Below are 18,477 nucleotides of genomic sequence, written 5' to 3'. Positions count from 1 at the left end.
TCCCTAACACAGCTCAGAACACTTTGAGCCTACAGTTGGGCAAAATCATCTAACACAAGGTCAATTTTATAATAATATATACAGTATTACATTGTATCAGTTTTTATTATATGTAACATACAGTAATATATGTTGTGTACCCATAAATAGGCATTTTACAGATATAAGAAAATAAAACACAAAATATGATATTAAATAAATCCACTGTCAATACATTAGAGGGGCAATCATGTGACCCTAACAGTGATATGATAGACAGGGAGCCCAGCATCAAAGTACCCTGCCACATAACCATATCCTAAATAAAGTCAAAAAGCAAACTATGGTTTCTGCTGAACGCATTATTGCTCTAGCAGCCTTGGAAAGTCAAAGAATCTTAAATTGAATCAATCATAATAAGTTGGGTTTTTGAAAACTGTGGACAATTTGTGATCAAGTAAAAAAAATTTAAAGAGAGGGGATTCAAGCATAAATATGATATAGTCAAAACAGTCCAAATTGGTCCCTGTATTCTATTGCCACTGGAAAGCTGACAGTGATTACTGAAGTGGACATTTGAGATGTGTCCCTTCTGTCCAAATCAATGGATTATGCGGCATCACAATATGTGAGTGGAGTCAGCATAGCTCTAGGGGATCTAGGCAACTAGGCTCCGGAATTAGCTCCTGATTGGACCTATGTGATCCTATCCCCCTATATTTCACTAATGTTCCATTAGGACAAAGGAAAGCATCCTTCAGAGAGGGAGAGAGGTATCCTCTGCTCCAGGGTATGATGTCCCGTGGAGGACTGGGATTAGTGCACTTCTTTTATTTCAGGCTGAACATAAGCCAACAGCATGAGTAATAGAACCAAGTGATGAGAGTGAGGGTGTTGAGGCAACTAGGTTTCTAAAGCGAAGTCAACCTGGTTACTCCCGTGTCTAAAAGCTTCCAATGGCTTCCTTCCTCTTCATGCCAGAATAAAATTGACTCCATCGCAGTCCTATCCATTCTTCTGTTGCCTTCTGTCAACCATTCAAACACATCAGTGTCCTTCCCTCAAACACATCAGTGTCCTTCCCTCCTCCCCACAGACCTGCCCAAGTCATCACTTACTTTCAACTCCCCACAAGACCTTCTTGTTCTTCGTGTGGGGGGGGGTGGGTGTGGGTGTGTGTGGGTGTGTGTGTGTGTCTGCATGCCAGTCGTGGGGCTTGAACTCAGAATCTGAACACTATATACTTATGCATTTTTGTTCAAGGCTAGCACTCTACCAATGAGCGACAGCTCCATTTCTGGCTTTTTGGTAGTTCCTTGGAGATAAGAGTGTCACAGGCTCTTCTGCATGGGCTGGCTACGATCCTGAGAGCTCAGCCTACTAAGGAGCTAGTAGGTATTACAGACATGAACCACCAGTACCTGGCAGAACTCATTATTTTATAGGTAAGTGCTCTACTACTAACTTACACATACTATCCCTAAGTTACATTTATAAATGGTATTCTTTCTAAAGTCCCTGTGGTTCCTTCACAAAACTGCTCAAAACTTATCATTTACATTTATTGATATGATTATTTGTTCAATGCCTATTTCACTAGCAGGCTGTATATTCCTTAAGATTAAAGATCTTAGGCTCCTTTCTTTCTCTCTCTCTCTCTCTCTCTTTCTCTCTCTCTTTCTCTCTCTCTTTTTCTCTTTCTTTCTCTCTTTCTTTCTTTGTTGGTCGTGAGTCTTGAACTCTGGGCCTGGGTACTGTTCCTGAGCTCTTCAGTTCAAGGCTGGTGCTCTACACATGAGAACAGCACCTATTCCGGTTTTCTGGTAGTTAACTGGAGATAAGAGTCTCATGAATGTTCCTTCCTGGGCTAGCTTTGAGGCACAATCCTCAGATCTCAGCCTTCTGAATAGCTAGGATTATAGGCATGAGCCATGGGTGCCCGGTTGTTCTTTCAAATTAACTTAAACTCAAGGCCAAGCATAGGTCTGATATACAATATGAGCTCAAAAATCTTTGTTAAATAATATAACATGAATTCTAACTTTAGGATAAAGCAACTTAAAGCCTAACTTTCTCTACCATGAATCAGTTATACATCAGATACAACTAATGCCCACTTAGGAGTCCTGAATGCTTGATATTATATTAGGTAGTCCACTTATCTGCAACATTTCAATTTTTTTGTAGCAAGTAGAGACCCCAAACATTTTAGATTAAGTCCACAAAGCAGCAAAAGCTAATTTGCAATAGTAATTATTAGAAAGTTACAAAATGTGTTATTTAAAGGTTAACTGGGTAGTTTTTGTGATCTAGACTTTTTCTGAGTTCTCATGATGTGCTCCAGATGGTACAAACTACATAAAGACTACATAGATGAATAAGAAGGGCTATCACCAGCAGGAATTCATACTCTAATAACTCATCTCTATCATGCTTTACTACTTGCAACTCTGTCCACCTTTGTTATCTGAATAGACACCCACGCAAATAATATCTTCCAGGTTCCCCACCTCCCTTAGTACTAAAGACTGAACCCAGAGCCTCAGCTTGCTAGGCAACCACTCTACCACTTGGGCTATGCCTCAGGCCCAGGTCTCCTTTTTAAGATTATTTGAATTTGTGCTATCTCCAGGGTCTCCAAGTTGAAACATCTATAACAGGTATTATGGGCTTATAATTAGCACATGGTTTAGATACCTCTCCCCAAGACTACAGGAAAAACAAATTTCCTCACTTCATAGAAGGGCTTGTTAAGTCAACTTTAGGTCAAATAGCCCAAGATTAAAGCACCTCCCCTCCCCACCCTACCCACACATACAGAACAAACAATAAAAAATATATGACTCTCTCTCTCTTGCAGTGACCATTCATTCAGGCATCCTTCATTCCGAAAAGACATAGCAAGCAAAACACAACCCCCAACCTAGTTCAAGACCTCCTGTCTCTGGCTTGCTACACAAGGCACTAACTTTAGAGAAAGATGATCAGTAAGAGGAGATGGAAGTAGGAAAGGAGGGCAATGATGTGGCAGAGTTCAGGGAGCAATCAAATGGAGAAAAAAGTCTCAAGAAACTTTATATGTTAGCCAGTGATCGAGGGTGGATAAGAATCCCAGTCCAGGCAGGCATGGTAGCATAACAGGCAGGGATAGGAGAATCATTACCTAAGACTGGACCCAGGCAAGAAAGCATGAGACCATATTTGAAAGACAAACTAAAGCTACAAGGGATTGGGGAATGGCTCAAGTAGGCAGAGTACCTGGCTAACAAGTATGAGGTCTTAAATTCAATCCCTACCACTGTCAGAAAAACGAAAAAGGGCTAATAAAAATTAAAATCTCAATAGGTCTTTCTAACACCTCTTATTTTTCAGATACATTCAATGATCAGAGAAAAAAATTTAAAATAATACATATACACACATATGTGTGTATATATGTATACATATATATTTGCTCATAAATATGGACTTAAATATTACCTCAAATCCTTTATAAATACTGTATCATTTTATATCAGAGAGATGACATGCTTCAAATATTTGTTTTATGGTTATATTCAGCATAGTAATTGCCCAGGCTTTTCATGGCTTCTCTGTGATTTTTCTCCCTACATAATATTCTTTTATTTCACACTTAGATGACATGGAAATTCATGAAGATGAATTTAAGCTAGTTATTTCATAAATGGAGTTGATGAATCCATGTATTCATGGATCATTAATTTCTGGCCATTTCTCTTTTGAATTAGGGAAAGAAAGAAGAAAGAAAGAGAAAGAAAGAAAGAAAGAAAGAAAGAAAGAAAGAAAGAAAGAAAGAAAGAAAGAAAGAAAGAAAGAAAGAAAGAAAGTTGGCCATCATATACAAGGCTCAGTTTATGTTGTTCCCCTAACATATATCTTATCAGCTCTGCCACAGCTGAAATGATTCTAAATTGCTTTATGACACACTTGGATTTTCTCCCACTAATAATTCCCCCTTCCTGCCCATGACTGGCAGGCTTCTTCCACACTGCAGTAATGTGGGACAGCTAATTATCTACCAATCCACCTTGCTCTACCACACTTGGCAACTTTTATCTGCACAGGACAGCTGCACTCTGGGCGTTTGAAGTAAAATGTCAGTCTCTGCTAATGCAACAAGACTTACATCACTAATGATGTCTCCACACTTTGAAGCAAAAACTCAAAGCCTAATTAAAAATTCAGATTTATTCTCACTGGTTTACTGATATTCACTGTCCTTCCACCAGGACTTGGAAATTATCTTTTAAAATACTTCGTGTAAAAAATAACTTTTTTAAACCCAGGGAGAATAAAAAACAAAAACAACAAAAAACAACTCTGCAGTATTGGGCTTTGACTGCTCTAAAAAAAAAAAATCAACAACAACAAACTTGTTATGGTTGGAAAAGAACCAAGACATTATCATGTATAAAATAAGAACTCTCTACAAGCTCTACTATGCAATTACAATAAGGCATAATAATTCCAGGGGAATATAGGCCAGAAGTTACTTTTCAGCTGCTCTACTCTGGTATTTAAGTGTTGGAACTTTTCAATCTGTGTAATTAACTCAGTTTATGTTGTTCCCCTAACATATATCTTATCAGCTCTGCCACAGCTGAAATGATTCTAAATTGTTTTATCTTAAGCACAGGAAAATATCTGCACTCAGAGAAAGGAGACAAGGTAAAGAAGTATTTAATGACATTTATTTACACATTTATCCATTCATTCATACATTCATTCATTGTTCTGTTACTGGGGCTTGACCTCCAAGCTCACTTGCGTATTTCATTCAGGGATGGAGCTCTACAACTTGAGCCACAATTCCACTTCAGGCTTTTTGCTAGTTAGTTGGAAATAAAGAGTCTCAGAGCTTTTTTCTGCCCATGCTGGCTTCTGACCTCCATTTTCAGATCTTAACCTGCTGAGTTGCTAGGGTTACAGGCATGAGCCACCAGTGCTCAACTTTCAAATGACAGTTTAATCATCAACTCAAACAGCTTCTCCAAAATAATAATATTTTTATTACAAATTTTACTTTTAAAAAAGTGACAAGACTGCATATTCCTAATAACTAGAGATATTAAATTATGAAGTACATTTTCAAAACAGAAATATGCCTGAAAATTACAGGTGAAATTTCCTTCTGTGGCTTTTGCATAAACAAACAATAAACAACCGAAGTTATTCTTATCCTAAGGGGTTTTGGTTTTTTTGGCTGGTTGTGGGGCTTGAACTCTGGGTCTGAGCGCTGTACCTCTGCTCTTCAGCTCAAGGCTAGTACTCTACCACTTGAGCCACAGTGCCACTTCCGGCTTTCTGGTGGTTTATTGAAGATAAGAGTTTCATGGGCACAGGGTGTCTTTGAACGGTGATCTTCAGATCTCAGCCTCCTGAGTAGCTAGGATTACACGTGTGAGCCACCAGAGCCTGGCTCTCAGGGTTTTTTAAATGGTACCTTTTTATTTTAATTTTAATGTGATTTTTATTTATTTGTTCATTTTTGTGGCAGTCGGACTAGAACCTAAGATTTATGCATGCTTGTAAACAAGTACCTCTACCACTGAGCTACATCCCCAGCCCTACTTTACCTTTTTAACAAAAACTTACTTTGGTGGTGCAGGTTCACAATAATAAATAATAGCTCCTGATCAATTAAATTTGCTGCTTTGGGGGGGATTGTTTGTTTTTTTTGAGGGGGTGGGTTTTAGTTGGTTGTGGGGCTTGAACTTTGGGCCTGGGTACTGTCCCTCAGCTCTTCAGCTCAAGGTGCGAACTCTACCACTTGAGCCACAGCACCACTTCTGGTTTTCTGGTGGTTTATTGGAGATAAGAGTCACACAGAGTTTCCTGCCTGGGCTGGCTTTGAAACAGGAGCCTCAGATCTCAGCCTCCTGAATAGCTAGGATTACAGGTGTGAGCCACCAGCACCCAGCTGCTTTTGTTTTTTTTTTTTAAAGAAAAATATCTAGCATTCTATAAGTCTTCAGAATTATTGAACTTCCTTCAGTGGCTCACTAACTTTTAGGCATTTAAGTAATAACAAAATAATCCCATCAACGTCAAAGTAGGATCATCAGTTTTAAATTCTAATTTAAGTCCTAAAACAGCTAAAGCAACTTTCTTTTCAAAAGAGGAATATAGTACTAAAACGAGTTTCTTTTTGCAACTTAAGGCAATGGGAAAAATGGAGTTCCTATAGTATATTATCACAAAACGTATTAAAAAGTTAAAGTCCAGCTGGGCCCTGGTGGCTCACACCTGTAATCCTCGATACTCAGGAATTATGGTTCAAAGCCAGTCAGGCCAGGAAAATCCGTGGGACTCTTCCTCCAATTAACCACCAAAAAGCCAGAAGTGGAGTTGTGTGGCTCAAGTGGTAGAGTACTAGCCTTGAGCACAAAAGCTCAGGAATAGTGCCAAGGCCCTGAGTTCAAGCCCCAGGACCGGCACACAAAAAAAAGTCCAAGTCTAAGATCAAGTGTTACTGCTAATATGTCCTTGAGCCATGCTCCAACCAGGGTTCAGTTTCCATACAATGAATGCTTATGTCTGTGGTCCTTCAGCCCTTCTTTGATCCTAGAGATCTGAGAGTTTAGAAAAAAAAGACCTGTCAAGGGCAAGGCTTCTGCATCCTCAGAGTGGATCCTAGTGGTCTGCTGGCCAACTTGTCTGTCTTTGGGCCCAAACAGGTCCTCCTTTAATTGGATTTGGGTACATGGGACCCAGAAATGGAGCACGCTATGATTGCAGACAGTCTTTTGTTTTTTAAACAGAACCAGAATCCTAAATCATTTCAGCTGTGTTTTCTAGATTCCAAGCTTTCTCACAGAAAAAAAGTTCACCAATGGCTGGGTATGATAACAAGCAAGAACAAATTGGAGGATCATGGTCCAGGCTGGCCTGGGCATAAAGCAAGATCCCATCTTGAAAATGACCAACCCACAAATGGGTGGCAGTGTGTTTCAATTGGTAGAGTGCCTATCTCAGTTCAAGCCTATCTCAGTTCCCCTAGTACTTGGGGGAAAACACTTATTGTGAATGTGCAAAAAGGGAAACATAGTACTGGCCATATCCTGCAGACCCAACACTAGTCTTGCACAAAATGATCCACCCTAGACCATTCACCTGCATGGGGCAACAGCTTTCTTTGTTGTTAAGTCAGTAGGATCTGGATGCTCTGAACAAGTCTTGACTGACAGAAAAGTTCTAGGCACGCCATACCTCTGCTTATTTCCTCCAGCCTCTCATATGACCTTTCTCCTCTGAAGCTCAAGATCCTAATGCCATCTTTCTATTCCCCAGAGTGCTATGTTTTCTCTAAATAAGGAACCTCCTGGTTAGTCTGTTAGTCATTCCACTTTCTCAGGGCAGCCTTCTAGAATAGAATGCCTTCACACCCTCCGGCAGGTTAACATCTCTAGCACATCATCTCCAAGCATTCAGAACCTTTTCTCTCATAATTACGTTACATTGGAAATTAACTGATGGATATCTCAGGCCTAGCATAGTGCCTGGAACAAAAGCAACATTCAAGAAATATTTGAAGTAGTTATAATGACAAGGACCTCATTTCCCAAGGCAATCTATTTTATAACTGTTCATCAGAAATTTCTCTTTATCGAGCATAAAAATATCCAGTCTCATTGGGTATCAGTGGCTCACACCTATAATCCTAGCTTCTCAAGAGGCTGACATCTGAGGATCATGGTTCAAAGCCAGTCTGGGCAGGAAAGACTCTTAATCTCCAATTAATCACAGAAAAAGCCAGAAGTGTAGCTGTAGCTCAAGTGGTAGAAGAAGCCTTGAGGAAAAGGAACTCAGAGAAGTGCCCAGGCCATAGTTCAAGCCCCAGGACTGGCAAAAAAAAAAAAAATCAGTCTCCATAACCTATACAAAAGCACTAGCGTTAATTTCTGGAATCCAATGAACAATTTTAACCCAGACACTACAAACTGGTGGCCTCTGGCTCGATCCAGTCTGCATATGTGTTTAGCTTGGCCCATGCAGTGCTGTTTGATTGTTTTTTTAATCTGAATCCCGTTGCCAACATTTTAAGAATCAAGTGATTTTATATAAAACCACACATTCCACTTCCAAAAAACAAAAATGATGTAACAACACTGGCCCAACATTGCCCTGGCAGCCATCACTGGGGCTGAGCAGTGTCTGTCCTCCTTTAGGCTGGCACATGCCCCCCATGCCCCCTGTTAACAATAGCTATCACCTCTCCCTAAAGACCCACACGTGGCCCACTTATTCCTTCTGAGTATCTAACCTTTGTAAACACTAGATTTAGCTATGGAGTACTCTGAATCAAGTATGTTGGTATTGTTGAGCCATCCAAGCTGGTTCAGTCTCCCTGTTAAGAATTCCTGGGGAAGACACAAGAAGTCCCTTATAATTCCTGCCTTCTTGCTGCATCCAGTTTTGCAGGGAGACCTCACAGCCTAATCAGAAAACAAATATGTGCAAGATCAGCTCTTCCTCTTTGACCCTCCCCTGTCTCCCATTTACAGCTTGTCTTCTCCTTATCTTATTCTTGTCTCTTCTGAGAATGGGAGAGAACAGGGAGCAAACAGATGTGGTTCATGCTGCCTCAGACATACATGTGGCCAGACTATAAACCAGCCATGAGGGAAATAAGGAACTTCACAGCTTTACGGGAAAACAAGCATGAAAATGAGAGCTAGGAAGGCCCACTCAGAAGAGACCCAGAAGAGCTTCCCAAAGAAGCTTGGCATTCCATCTGGAAGGGCAAAGGTACTAGCTATTCAAGAGCTGAGGATGTAATATATCATTTGTGGCACAACATTTGCCTACCATGCTCAGGATTGAAGCTCCAGCCAGGCACTGGTGGCTCACATCTGTAATCCTAGCAATTCAAGAGGCTGAGATCTGAGGATCCTGGTTCAAAGCCAGCCCTGGCAAGAAAGTCTATGTGACTCTTATCTCCAATTAGCCCACCAGCAAACCCAAAGTGGAGCTGTGGCTCAAAGTGGTAGAGCTTGCCTTGAGCAAAAGAGCTTAGGGACAGCACCCAGGCCCCGAGTTCAAGCCCCACAATCAACAAAAAGAAAAAAGAAAAAAGATTTGATCTCCAGTTCAGTTACTCATGTCCAAAAAGGAGAGTAGCTATTTGTAAAGGTCTAGGGAGAAAAAGCCAAACATCACAACAAAGTTTATGTATATCATATGCTTCAAAGTGTTTTTGTCAATGGAATATTCTATATACCAGTGAAACAAAATATAATTTATAACACATTAAAAATATATAAATTAAACCTGAATGCACTTTAAAGTGCATGAAGAAGCTGGGAACTGGTGGCTCATGCCTATAATCCTAGCTATTCTGAGGGCTGAGATGTGAGGATCATGGTTTGAAGCCTATCTGGGCAGGAAGTCTATGAGATTCTTATCTCCAATTAACCACCAAAAAGCCAGAAATGGAGCACAAGCCTTGAGCAAAAAAGGTAAGGAACAAGGCACAGGCCTGAGTTCAAGTTTCAGTACAGGGAAATATACACCCATGTACACATGCTCATATAACACACCCCAGGAAGGCACTTAAATTCAGAGTGATCTTACAATATGCCAGAAACTACACCATTAGCTACATCAAATTTGTTCATGTTGACATTACATATTTTAAATTTCAACTCAAATATCTAAAATTTGCTTCATATAATTAGGGAAGGGGAAGAGCAGATAGAAGCAGACATAGAGACAAAATCATCCTAACCACTAGCCAATAACTGATTAAGCTATACTCTTCAGCTATTTTCCCTACTTTGTACATTTTTATTATTTTTATCATAAACAGATTGAGGAAGCTGGGCACCAGTATCTCACAACTGTAATCCTACGAGGCTGAGATCTGAAGAACCCAATTCAAAGCCAGCCTGGAAAGCAAAAGTCCATGAGACTTTTAGCTCCAATTAACCACCAAAAAGCCAGAAATGGAACTGTGGCTCAAGTGGTTGAGTGCTAGCCTTGAGCACAAAAGCTCAAGAACAGCAAGCACCCAAGCTTTGAGTGCAAACCCCAGAACAGGAACCAGAAAAAAATAAAATAAAAGATTTAAGAGTAATTAGAGATTGTCTAATATTTTCTTTGGAGCAGCACATGTTGAAGATCTCTGTACTGTGCCCCAGAAACTATGGCAGAGGATTAACTACAATGAAAGGTAGTTTCTAAGGGTTATGTTTCTGTTTCATTCTGGCTCAAGAAATGTTTGTTGCCTTCTGGTTCTGTACCCTGACACCAAACAGACTGCTCCTATATTTTTTAATGTCTGTTTACTGATTACTTTTATGTTAGAACTCATGTTGTCTTTTAAAACATATTTTCCCTTAGGGCTACAGGAAGCATGAAGACACTGTCCTCAGAGGGAGCGAATAGCAGGCTGAAGGTTACATCATTAATAATGGGTTGAGTCAAAATTGTTGTCCCTGTTGCCCTTTCATATTTTGAATTTCAGTAAGTTCTTAAACCAGGTCCAAGAATATGTAAAATAAATCTCACTCCACCTAATATCAAAATTCCAGACTTTTGAAAGGTTCCTGCCTACTTATCCACTTAAGCTCAAGGAAGCAACTCAGCCAGCAGCAACCAGAAATAGCACCGACACATTATAAAGTGTGAAACTATCTTCTTCCCCTTCCCAAGCCCTTCCAAGACTCAAGTACCACTGGCAGGAAAAATACAACCAAGACAGCTAATGCAGGTGTTAGAGAAATGGAAGTTGAGGAAGGACGAGGCATAATTTTTCCCTCTTACAAGAGAAAAATCTGACTTGCTTATCAGAAGCATATAGAACCCCCAGTATATTGGATCCAAGAATAAACACTTCTTGACACACACACAGCAAAAACATCAGACATGAATAGCAACAAAGTGATTTTAAATGCCGCAAAATTAAAGAAGAGGCTATATTACAATGGAAAGAACATCAGAATCACTGAAGACCTCTTCAAACAAACCCTCAATGCAAGGAGAGCCTGGAATGGTATAATCCAAGCGCTGAAGATTAACAACTGCCAATCCAAACTGATCTACTCATCACTTACATTAGATGGTGAAACCAAAACCTTCCATGACAAACAAACATGAAAGGAATTCATGAGCACTAAGCCAGCATTACAAAGAATTCTAAAGGAAGCTGGGTGCTGGTGGCTCACGCCTGTAATCCTAGCTACTCAGGAGGCTGAGATCTGAGGATCGCGGTTCAAAGCCAGCCCGGGCAGGAGAGACCGTGAGACTCCTATCTCCAATAAACCACCAGAAAACTGGAAGTGGCGCTGTAGCTCAAGTGGTAGAGCGCTCGCCTTGAGCTGAAGAGCTGAGGGACAGTTCCCAGGCCCAGAGTTCAAGCCCCACGACCGACAAAAAAAAAAAAAAAAAAAGAATTCTAAAGGAAAGAATACAATCTGAAGAAAACAATCAAAATCAAAGAGATACAGACAAAAATCACTAGAAGATCAATTTAATAACTGCAGAAAGGGGAAAAAATACAAGAAATCAAGAAAATGACAGGAAACATGACACATCTCTCTATAATAACCGTAAATATTAATGGACTCAATTCTACAATCAAAAGACTCAATTCTACAATCAAAAGAATAGCAGACTGAATCAAAAATAAAATCCATCCAATGTTTGCATTCTATTTTGGGTTATTTTTTAATTGATTAAAGCTTCCACTAATTATGACATTTGTCTTTTAATATTTAACTGCATGTCACATTTATTGAATAAATAAAAGATATTAATCTCTGATTTTAGATAAAAGAATTCAGATACAGATATTTGCACAAAATAACATACCTTCAGATATAAAGAACCATCAAGAACATCATGAAGGCCATCAAGCTAACTTATACTAGAAAATAGAACTATTGCAAAAAAGGAGGTGGAGGTAGAGGGGGGGGCGGCAGCAGCAGCAAAGTTCCAAGCATAATGTCTTTCTTTACTCCACCCCCCCCCCAGGTCCCTGCCCCTCCACACACAAGTAGATTAAAAACTCATTCTACATGGTTTTTCTTGGGCACATTCTTTAGTTCAAGTTCAACTCTGAGTCATCTATTAGTGATCTGTTTTCTTCTGTTTCAGTATTCAATTCCTGGTATGGGGCACAAGAGTCTGAGGATAATATAAGCCTCCCCTAGACTGCAAATCAGCTAGCAGTTGGAATAGAGCTGCAAAGATATTTATGTCCAATCACTACAAAAGTGCCAGACTATCCAGGCACCCATGGCTCAGGCCTGTAATCCTAGCTACTCAGGAGACCAAGATCTGATGACTCTGGCTCAAAGCCAGACCATGCAGAAAAGACCATGGGAGTACTTATCTCCAATTAATCACCAAAAAGTCAAAAGTGGAGGTGTGGCTCAAGTGGTAGAGTGCCAGCCTTGAGTGAAAAAGCTAAGGGACAGACCTTGAGTTCAAGCCTCAGTGACCTTCCCCCCCCACTCCACCTCACCACCCCCCACACATACAAGTGCCAGAATGACAGTCAAAGGACTAAGATTTGGGAACTACAGAAGCACAGAACCACAGTCACCTCCTTGTGATGGGTTCAAGATGCACCAGCTAACCTTGTCCAGTGGCACCAAAAAGGAATGAGAAATTATCTAATGACTGCTGATGTCGTTAACACTTCACATGTGAGGCTACTGCTTCCACTTCCACGCTGTGGCATTGAATAGACCAAAACAGATGACTTCCTTGACAAAATGATAAGCATGGACAAGGCACTGTGGTCCCTCTACCATTGTACCAATCCCTCTACTGCTAACAAAAAATGGGATATGTCTTTTTGTGTCTATTTCCGTGATTAGTTGAGAGACTAAGGGTAGGGGTCACTTTTCACTGAAAGTTATTCAAGACACCTGGAGTGGAAGCCCACCACAAGACTGCTGGATATATATGTAAAAAGTGAGCATGACTCTATGCATTGCTCTTTTATGGTTCACAGAGGAGGATTGTCTATTCCTGTTCAGCTACAGTCACTATTTACACTGCGCTCCGTTTTCAATGGACACCTCTCTACTCCAGCTGAACCTATCCTGGCTGCTACTTCTTCCTCCAATTTGAGATGAAGCTTCAGTTTGTGTGTCTGGTATTTTTTCTGGCTGCCTGGAAAGACCCCACTCCATAGACCTCCCTACCTCCCTTCGCAGGCCCCATATAGCAGCTGTCTGACCAACCTGCTGGTATGACTGCCAAGTTCACAGTGAATGAACATGGCCAGTGTGCCCAGCCCAAAAGAGCTGTGTTAGTGCTAACACCAAGGCGGGCACACTGGCCATGTGCCAGGTGCTTGCTGTTAGGAAGCCTGTATTGTCATATAATGTTAAATGGACCTTGTAACTGCCTGGTGAAATGGCTCCCAGAGCAGACATGCCTTCTAACAAGCAGGCATTGTTGCTTAACCATCTTACCTGTGCAATCCTACTCCTCCTCCAAAAGGCAAACTCCTTAAGGGACTGTGCTGGAATACCTCCTGACAATCCCCCTGCATACGTAGCCCAGAGCTCAGTTTCAGAGATTATTTCTCTATTAAAGACCAGCTACATCCACCAACATCTCTTAGACCCAGCTTAAAGTTAACAGGTGCCTTCATATGCACTATCTCCATGAAGCCCACAAAGCAAAATTCTTGGGGAAAAAAACAAACAAACAAACAGCACTCCTGATTTTGCAAAATAAATCATCCAACTTGCAAGTGACAATGCTGAAACTCATGTCTCCAGATATCCACCATGAGGCTTTTTCTATTTTGTGCATGAGGCTGTTTGATATAAACTTGTTGCATGAATGAATAAGCAGAAATAAGTCTCCCTGGACACCAGTCGCTTTCTCCTCCCAAGTCACACATTGATAGCTGAACTCCACCAGACCCCTGAGGAGTTGATGATTAGATTTGACTTTTACTCATGATGTATGAAGTCTGCGGCCAGGGGGCAGTATTCAGTGGCAGCTTGCCCAGGGGCACTGGTTAAATTGATTGGTGTCTATCATTTAAACATTTTTAAAATGTTGCTCATTATTTAAAAAAAAAACACAAAATAATCACAAGTAGGTAGCCCTCAGAAAACTCCAAGGAACCTGGTTAAGATAGGCTGCCTTTTAAAATGTCTTCCCCTATCATCAGGCACCAAGATGGTCATGGGAAACTACAGAGCTGAAAAAAGACCCGGTTTCTACTTTTGTACAATCACCCTTTGCAACCTCCAGCATGGCCATTGAACTGCTGTAAAACAACAGGCCTAGTGTAGAGGCTACGGTACAATTTCTCAATATTAAAAACTACCTTTGGAACCTTCAGCAACAGAAACAATCAAAAGTCAGAAATTTTGATTTTAATTAGGAAATTGGCCTACAGAAACTTTGTCATAAAATGAAATGCCGTCCTAAGGAGGACTGTGGTCTGCTAAAAATGTCAAGGTCAAATGAAAGGAGTCAGAATCCTTTCCCTGACAGCCATCTTTGTGTGGGAGTCTAACCCAGCTCAACTTAACCTCCACAATCGACTGTCTCTGAGCCACCAGCTGGATCTATACCTATAAAAATCCAACATTGCAAAAGGGAAGATACGGGGGAAAGGGTCTCCTTAATCTACATCAACACAACCAAAAACACATTAAACTTTAGATCCACTGAGCAAATCCCTAAGGTTTATAGAAGTATGTAAGGTTCACAACCTTTATGCTGAGGAGTTAGAAATCTAGCCTGTGTGAGATTTTGTTATTTACAAGCACACCATCTGCCTTAAAAGAGCTGGCAGTTCTAACTACATTTAAAAAAAAAAAAAAAAGACTCTTCCCCCCAATTTTCCCACATTGGGGCAAAGTGGTAGATCAATGTACAACTCTAGAAGAGGAATTTGAATACAGTAAGTGTGACTCCTTTCAAAAAAAGAGAGAAGCCACTTCACATTTTACCAGACAAAACCCTGTCTGCAGGAGGTCGGCTTCCACAAAGAGGTAGCAAAGGTGTTGGAGCGAGGCCAGTAGGAAGGAGATAAAGGACCATTTGGGCACAACCCCCCCACTGACCAGAGCTTTTTTTCCCTAAAGTGTCCCCTTTTCTACATGGAAGCTTTTTAAAACTACATTTGCTTTAGAACCCTACCTGAATAACAATGTGTTAGGATCCAATTTCACCTTTTGTCAAGGACAGGGTGCCAAGGCTGTCAGTGTTGTAGAAAAAAAAGCAAGTCCTTTGCTTACAGGGAGAAAGGGGAAAGACCCACGCAAGATCCCTTGACCAAACCACAGGGCTGGAGGCAACAAATGCCACTTAATCCTAAAAGCAAAGTCCAAGACTGTAAAGCATTAAATCTTTTACAAGACAATTGTTTGTGTTCAGAATTGAAACATTCACTAGGGAAAAGTAAGTCTCAGTTTTCCATCTCCTCCAAAAGTCATTTCCCTCTAAGAACTCAGCCACAGTCAGGATTCAGAAAATGCATATGGAAAAAATTATAATTGAATCTGAACCAGAAAGATCTGCAGAGAGAGTTAAAAGATGTATTTTAAAAGCTTATCTATTCTTATGCAAATGAAGAAAATCCGACTCTAGGGCACTTCAGTGCTGGGTGTGCAAATAAATGTAAAATTACCTTTCAAGCAAAGCTAGACTCAACCTCCTAAAAAATGGCCATTGATACAGTGGAGATCTGTGGAACTCGCTTTAGGAAAACTGTAGCCTCTTGGGAGTCTGGGATGGGGGAAGGGTTAAAAAAAAAAAAACTCTCAGAAACCTGAATCCCAAAGTGGTTCAAAAACACCTCTCCCTGTGGGAGAGGTGGGATAGTCCCTGAAGGATCGAAATCAGAAGCCTCTTCCAATAATACATTCCTGGAAACTTCGCTCTTTCGAAGACCACATTCATCACCATCACTGTGGTTAGACTGTACAGTGTTAAATAATGCTATACTAAAGGTTTCACACTCACAATGTCATCTTAACTTATCCTAACTGAGTGAGTCTTCCCGGCCAAGATGAGGATAATAACTTCGAGATAGAATCTCCAGGTGGTTGCTGTTTAGCTTTTTTTTTTTTTTTTTTACTACTGTACCTTATGAGTAACAACATCAGGATTCCTTATTAGCCGCGAGCCATTTTTTTTTTTTCTGTAAGTCTCTCTTCCTCTCCTGGGAAGAGACTGACAAGCTAAACAATCTGGAGGAATGGGAACCCTTTCCATTTTGATCCTTTCCCCCACACACACCAAACAAACAAACAAAAAAGGCAAATGCAAAAATAAAAGCTTGTACAGCCGACCCCACGCAACCCACAAACAGCATAAACCTAAAGCAACAAAAAGAGTCCCCCCACCCACCCACCCACCCACCAGGACGTTACGGGGGGACTCTAACCGGCCAGCCCCTTCCCCCAGATCACCCGGACGAGGGGAGAGAGGGGGCGGCTGAGACCGCTCCAGAGCAGTTCTCCTCCGGGACCCCTGGGTGGGCCCTGGAGCAACTGGGTAAGCTCTGGTACCTCCTTCCTTCCCAGCGCCCATCCATGCGCCCTAGTTCCCGGGGAGGATGGGAAGTGGCCAAGGGGGGCGGGCTGAGGGGCTTTGGGAAATGGCTTGAGCCAGGCGGGGCTGGCTGCCCGGAGATGGGGACACAAAGAGGGTAGGGGGACTCTGCAAGGCATGGCCTGGCGAAAACAAGTCGACGAAGGGGGAAAATGTGTGCAGATTAGGAAGAGAGGTGCGAGGAAACCAGAGAATCCTTGACCGAGATAAAGGACCAGGTGCTCAGCAAAGGGGGTTGGGCAGGCAAAAGTGGGTTCCGGGCAGAGGGGATCCTGCAGAGGAAAGGGGGTGCATGGAGGAGGGGGTGGGAGGAAGGAATTGGTGCTCAGTCAACGGGTCGATGCCGCCAAAGACAGAGGGACAGGGGTCCAGCAGGACTCAGAGCTCGGTGCCTACAAGAGGGGTTCGCGCCCGGCCAAAGGCGCTGCTGGGCAGAGGGAAAGGCAGGATGCCCGGCAAGCTCGGGACACGAAGGGGGTCGCCTACCTGCATGGTGACGACTCCCAGCTCCTCGGCCGCCAGCCTCCGCATCTGGCTGGCCAGCACTTGCGCCTCATCCAGGATGGAGAAGTCGGCGTCGGCCACTGCGCCGAGGAGCCAGCACGCCATCAGACCGAGAAGCCAGAAGGGCGGCAGCCGCCGCGCCCCGGCCCCGACTCCGGCTCTGGCCTCGGCCCCGGCCCAGCCCCGCGAGCCGGGACAGCGGAGGGCCGGGGCGGCCGTCTCCGCGGTCTCCTCTTCCTCCGCCTCGCGGGCCATGCTGCCTCCCGCCACTCCCCGCCGAAGGGCTCCCGGCGCAGGGAAGCCGGGAGGACCCGACCCGCGCACCCTGCAAAACTTTCTTCCCGGTCTGCACTCGGGTGTGTGCGCCGCGGAGGCGGCGGCTCCCAAACTTAGGGGGCGCCCGGCTACAGCGCGGGAGCGCGGGCGGCCACCATCGCCGGGCTGCGGCGGCGGCCGGCGGGCGGGAGAAAGGAAGTGGCCGGGCGAGCGCTCCCCGATCGCCCGGCGCCCGCACCACCCGGCGGCTCCGAGGACGGCTCCGGGAGTCGGGGTACCCGCAGGCCGGGGTGTGCGGAGTGGCCCTGCGGGGGTGACAGGCGGAGCCGCGCCGCTTTCGCTTCCCCTGTGTCCCCCCTCGCGGCCAAGGCGACGAGGGCGGGCGGCGACACCGAAGGGGGAGCGGCGATCGGCGGCACGGCCGGGGCAGTCACCGAGCGAGGGAGGGGGGGGGAGAGGCTTGAACACACACACACACACACACACACACACACACACACACACTCACACTCACAACTGGAGGAAAGAAAAGAGGTGGGAGAAGGGAGGTGTCTGGTGCCACCACGCTGCGCTCCGGCTCCGTGCACTTCCCGGCTCCGCCGCCGCGACTGCGGTGATTTATGGCTGGAGGGAGAGAGGCGGGGAAATTCCCCCGGTCGCCCCTCCTCTCTCTCCCTCGCTCCCGCCGCTACCCCGGGTCTCCAGGACGCCGAGGCCCACCCCCCCCACCTCCGCCGAAAACCCAGCCTCTCTTCTCCCGTACCAGCCCAGCCCGGGGAGAGGGGGGGCGCCCCAAGAGCCCTCACCCGTCCTCACCACCTCCGCCCACGCGCGGGCTTCCCGGGTCCCACCCCGCGCCAGGTCCCACCCATCTCAAGTCCCTTTAAGTTCTGGCAGGCTGGCTTTCTGCCAGATTTGGAAGGTGGCGACAGCCATTTGTGCCTCAGTGCTCTTCCTTCGATGATATTAAAGGCAATAGTTCTCCTTTCTGGGAGCCGCAGACTGCTTTTGTTGTTGTTGTTGTAACTGGCTTGGCTACCCCGTGCCCAGCACGGAGCTCTCAGGTCTGCACCCATTATCCTTTAATCCCTGCAACATACCCCTGCGAGGTATGTATTTTTATCCCAGTTTTTAGGTAACAAAGACTGAAGCTCTGGGAGG

At 43.7% G+C, this 18,477-nt stretch overlaps 1 protein-coding gene across 1 annotated transcript in view; it reads right to left on the bottom strand.

Moving 5' to 3' along the window:
* The window catches only part of LOC138808649 (VWFA and cache domain-containing protein 1-like), a 228,165-nt gene extending 210,288 nt beyond the window's left edge, over nt 1-17,877 (bottom strand). Inside the window, exon 1 of the mRNA XM_069994908.1 lies at nt 17,023-17,877. Coding sequence (XP_069851009.1) covers nt 17,023-17,295 — 273 coding nt within the window. The 5' untranslated portion in view covers nt 17,296-17,877. The remainder of the gene's footprint in view (nt 1-17,022) is intronic.
* Nucleotides 17,878-18,477: the final 600 nt, after the last annotated feature.

This window comes from Dipodomys merriami, unplaced genomic scaffold, assembly GCF_024711535.1.
Source record: "Dipodomys merriami isolate MVZ:Mamm:240054 unplaced genomic scaffold, mDipMer1.0.p SCAF_464, whole genome shotgun sequence".
Lineage (NCBI taxonomy): Eukaryota > Metazoa > Chordata > Mammalia > Rodentia > Heteromyidae > Dipodomys > Dipodomys merriami.
Note: the sequence above shows the minus strand (reverse complement) of the source record. Positions and strands in the feature narration are given on the sequence as shown.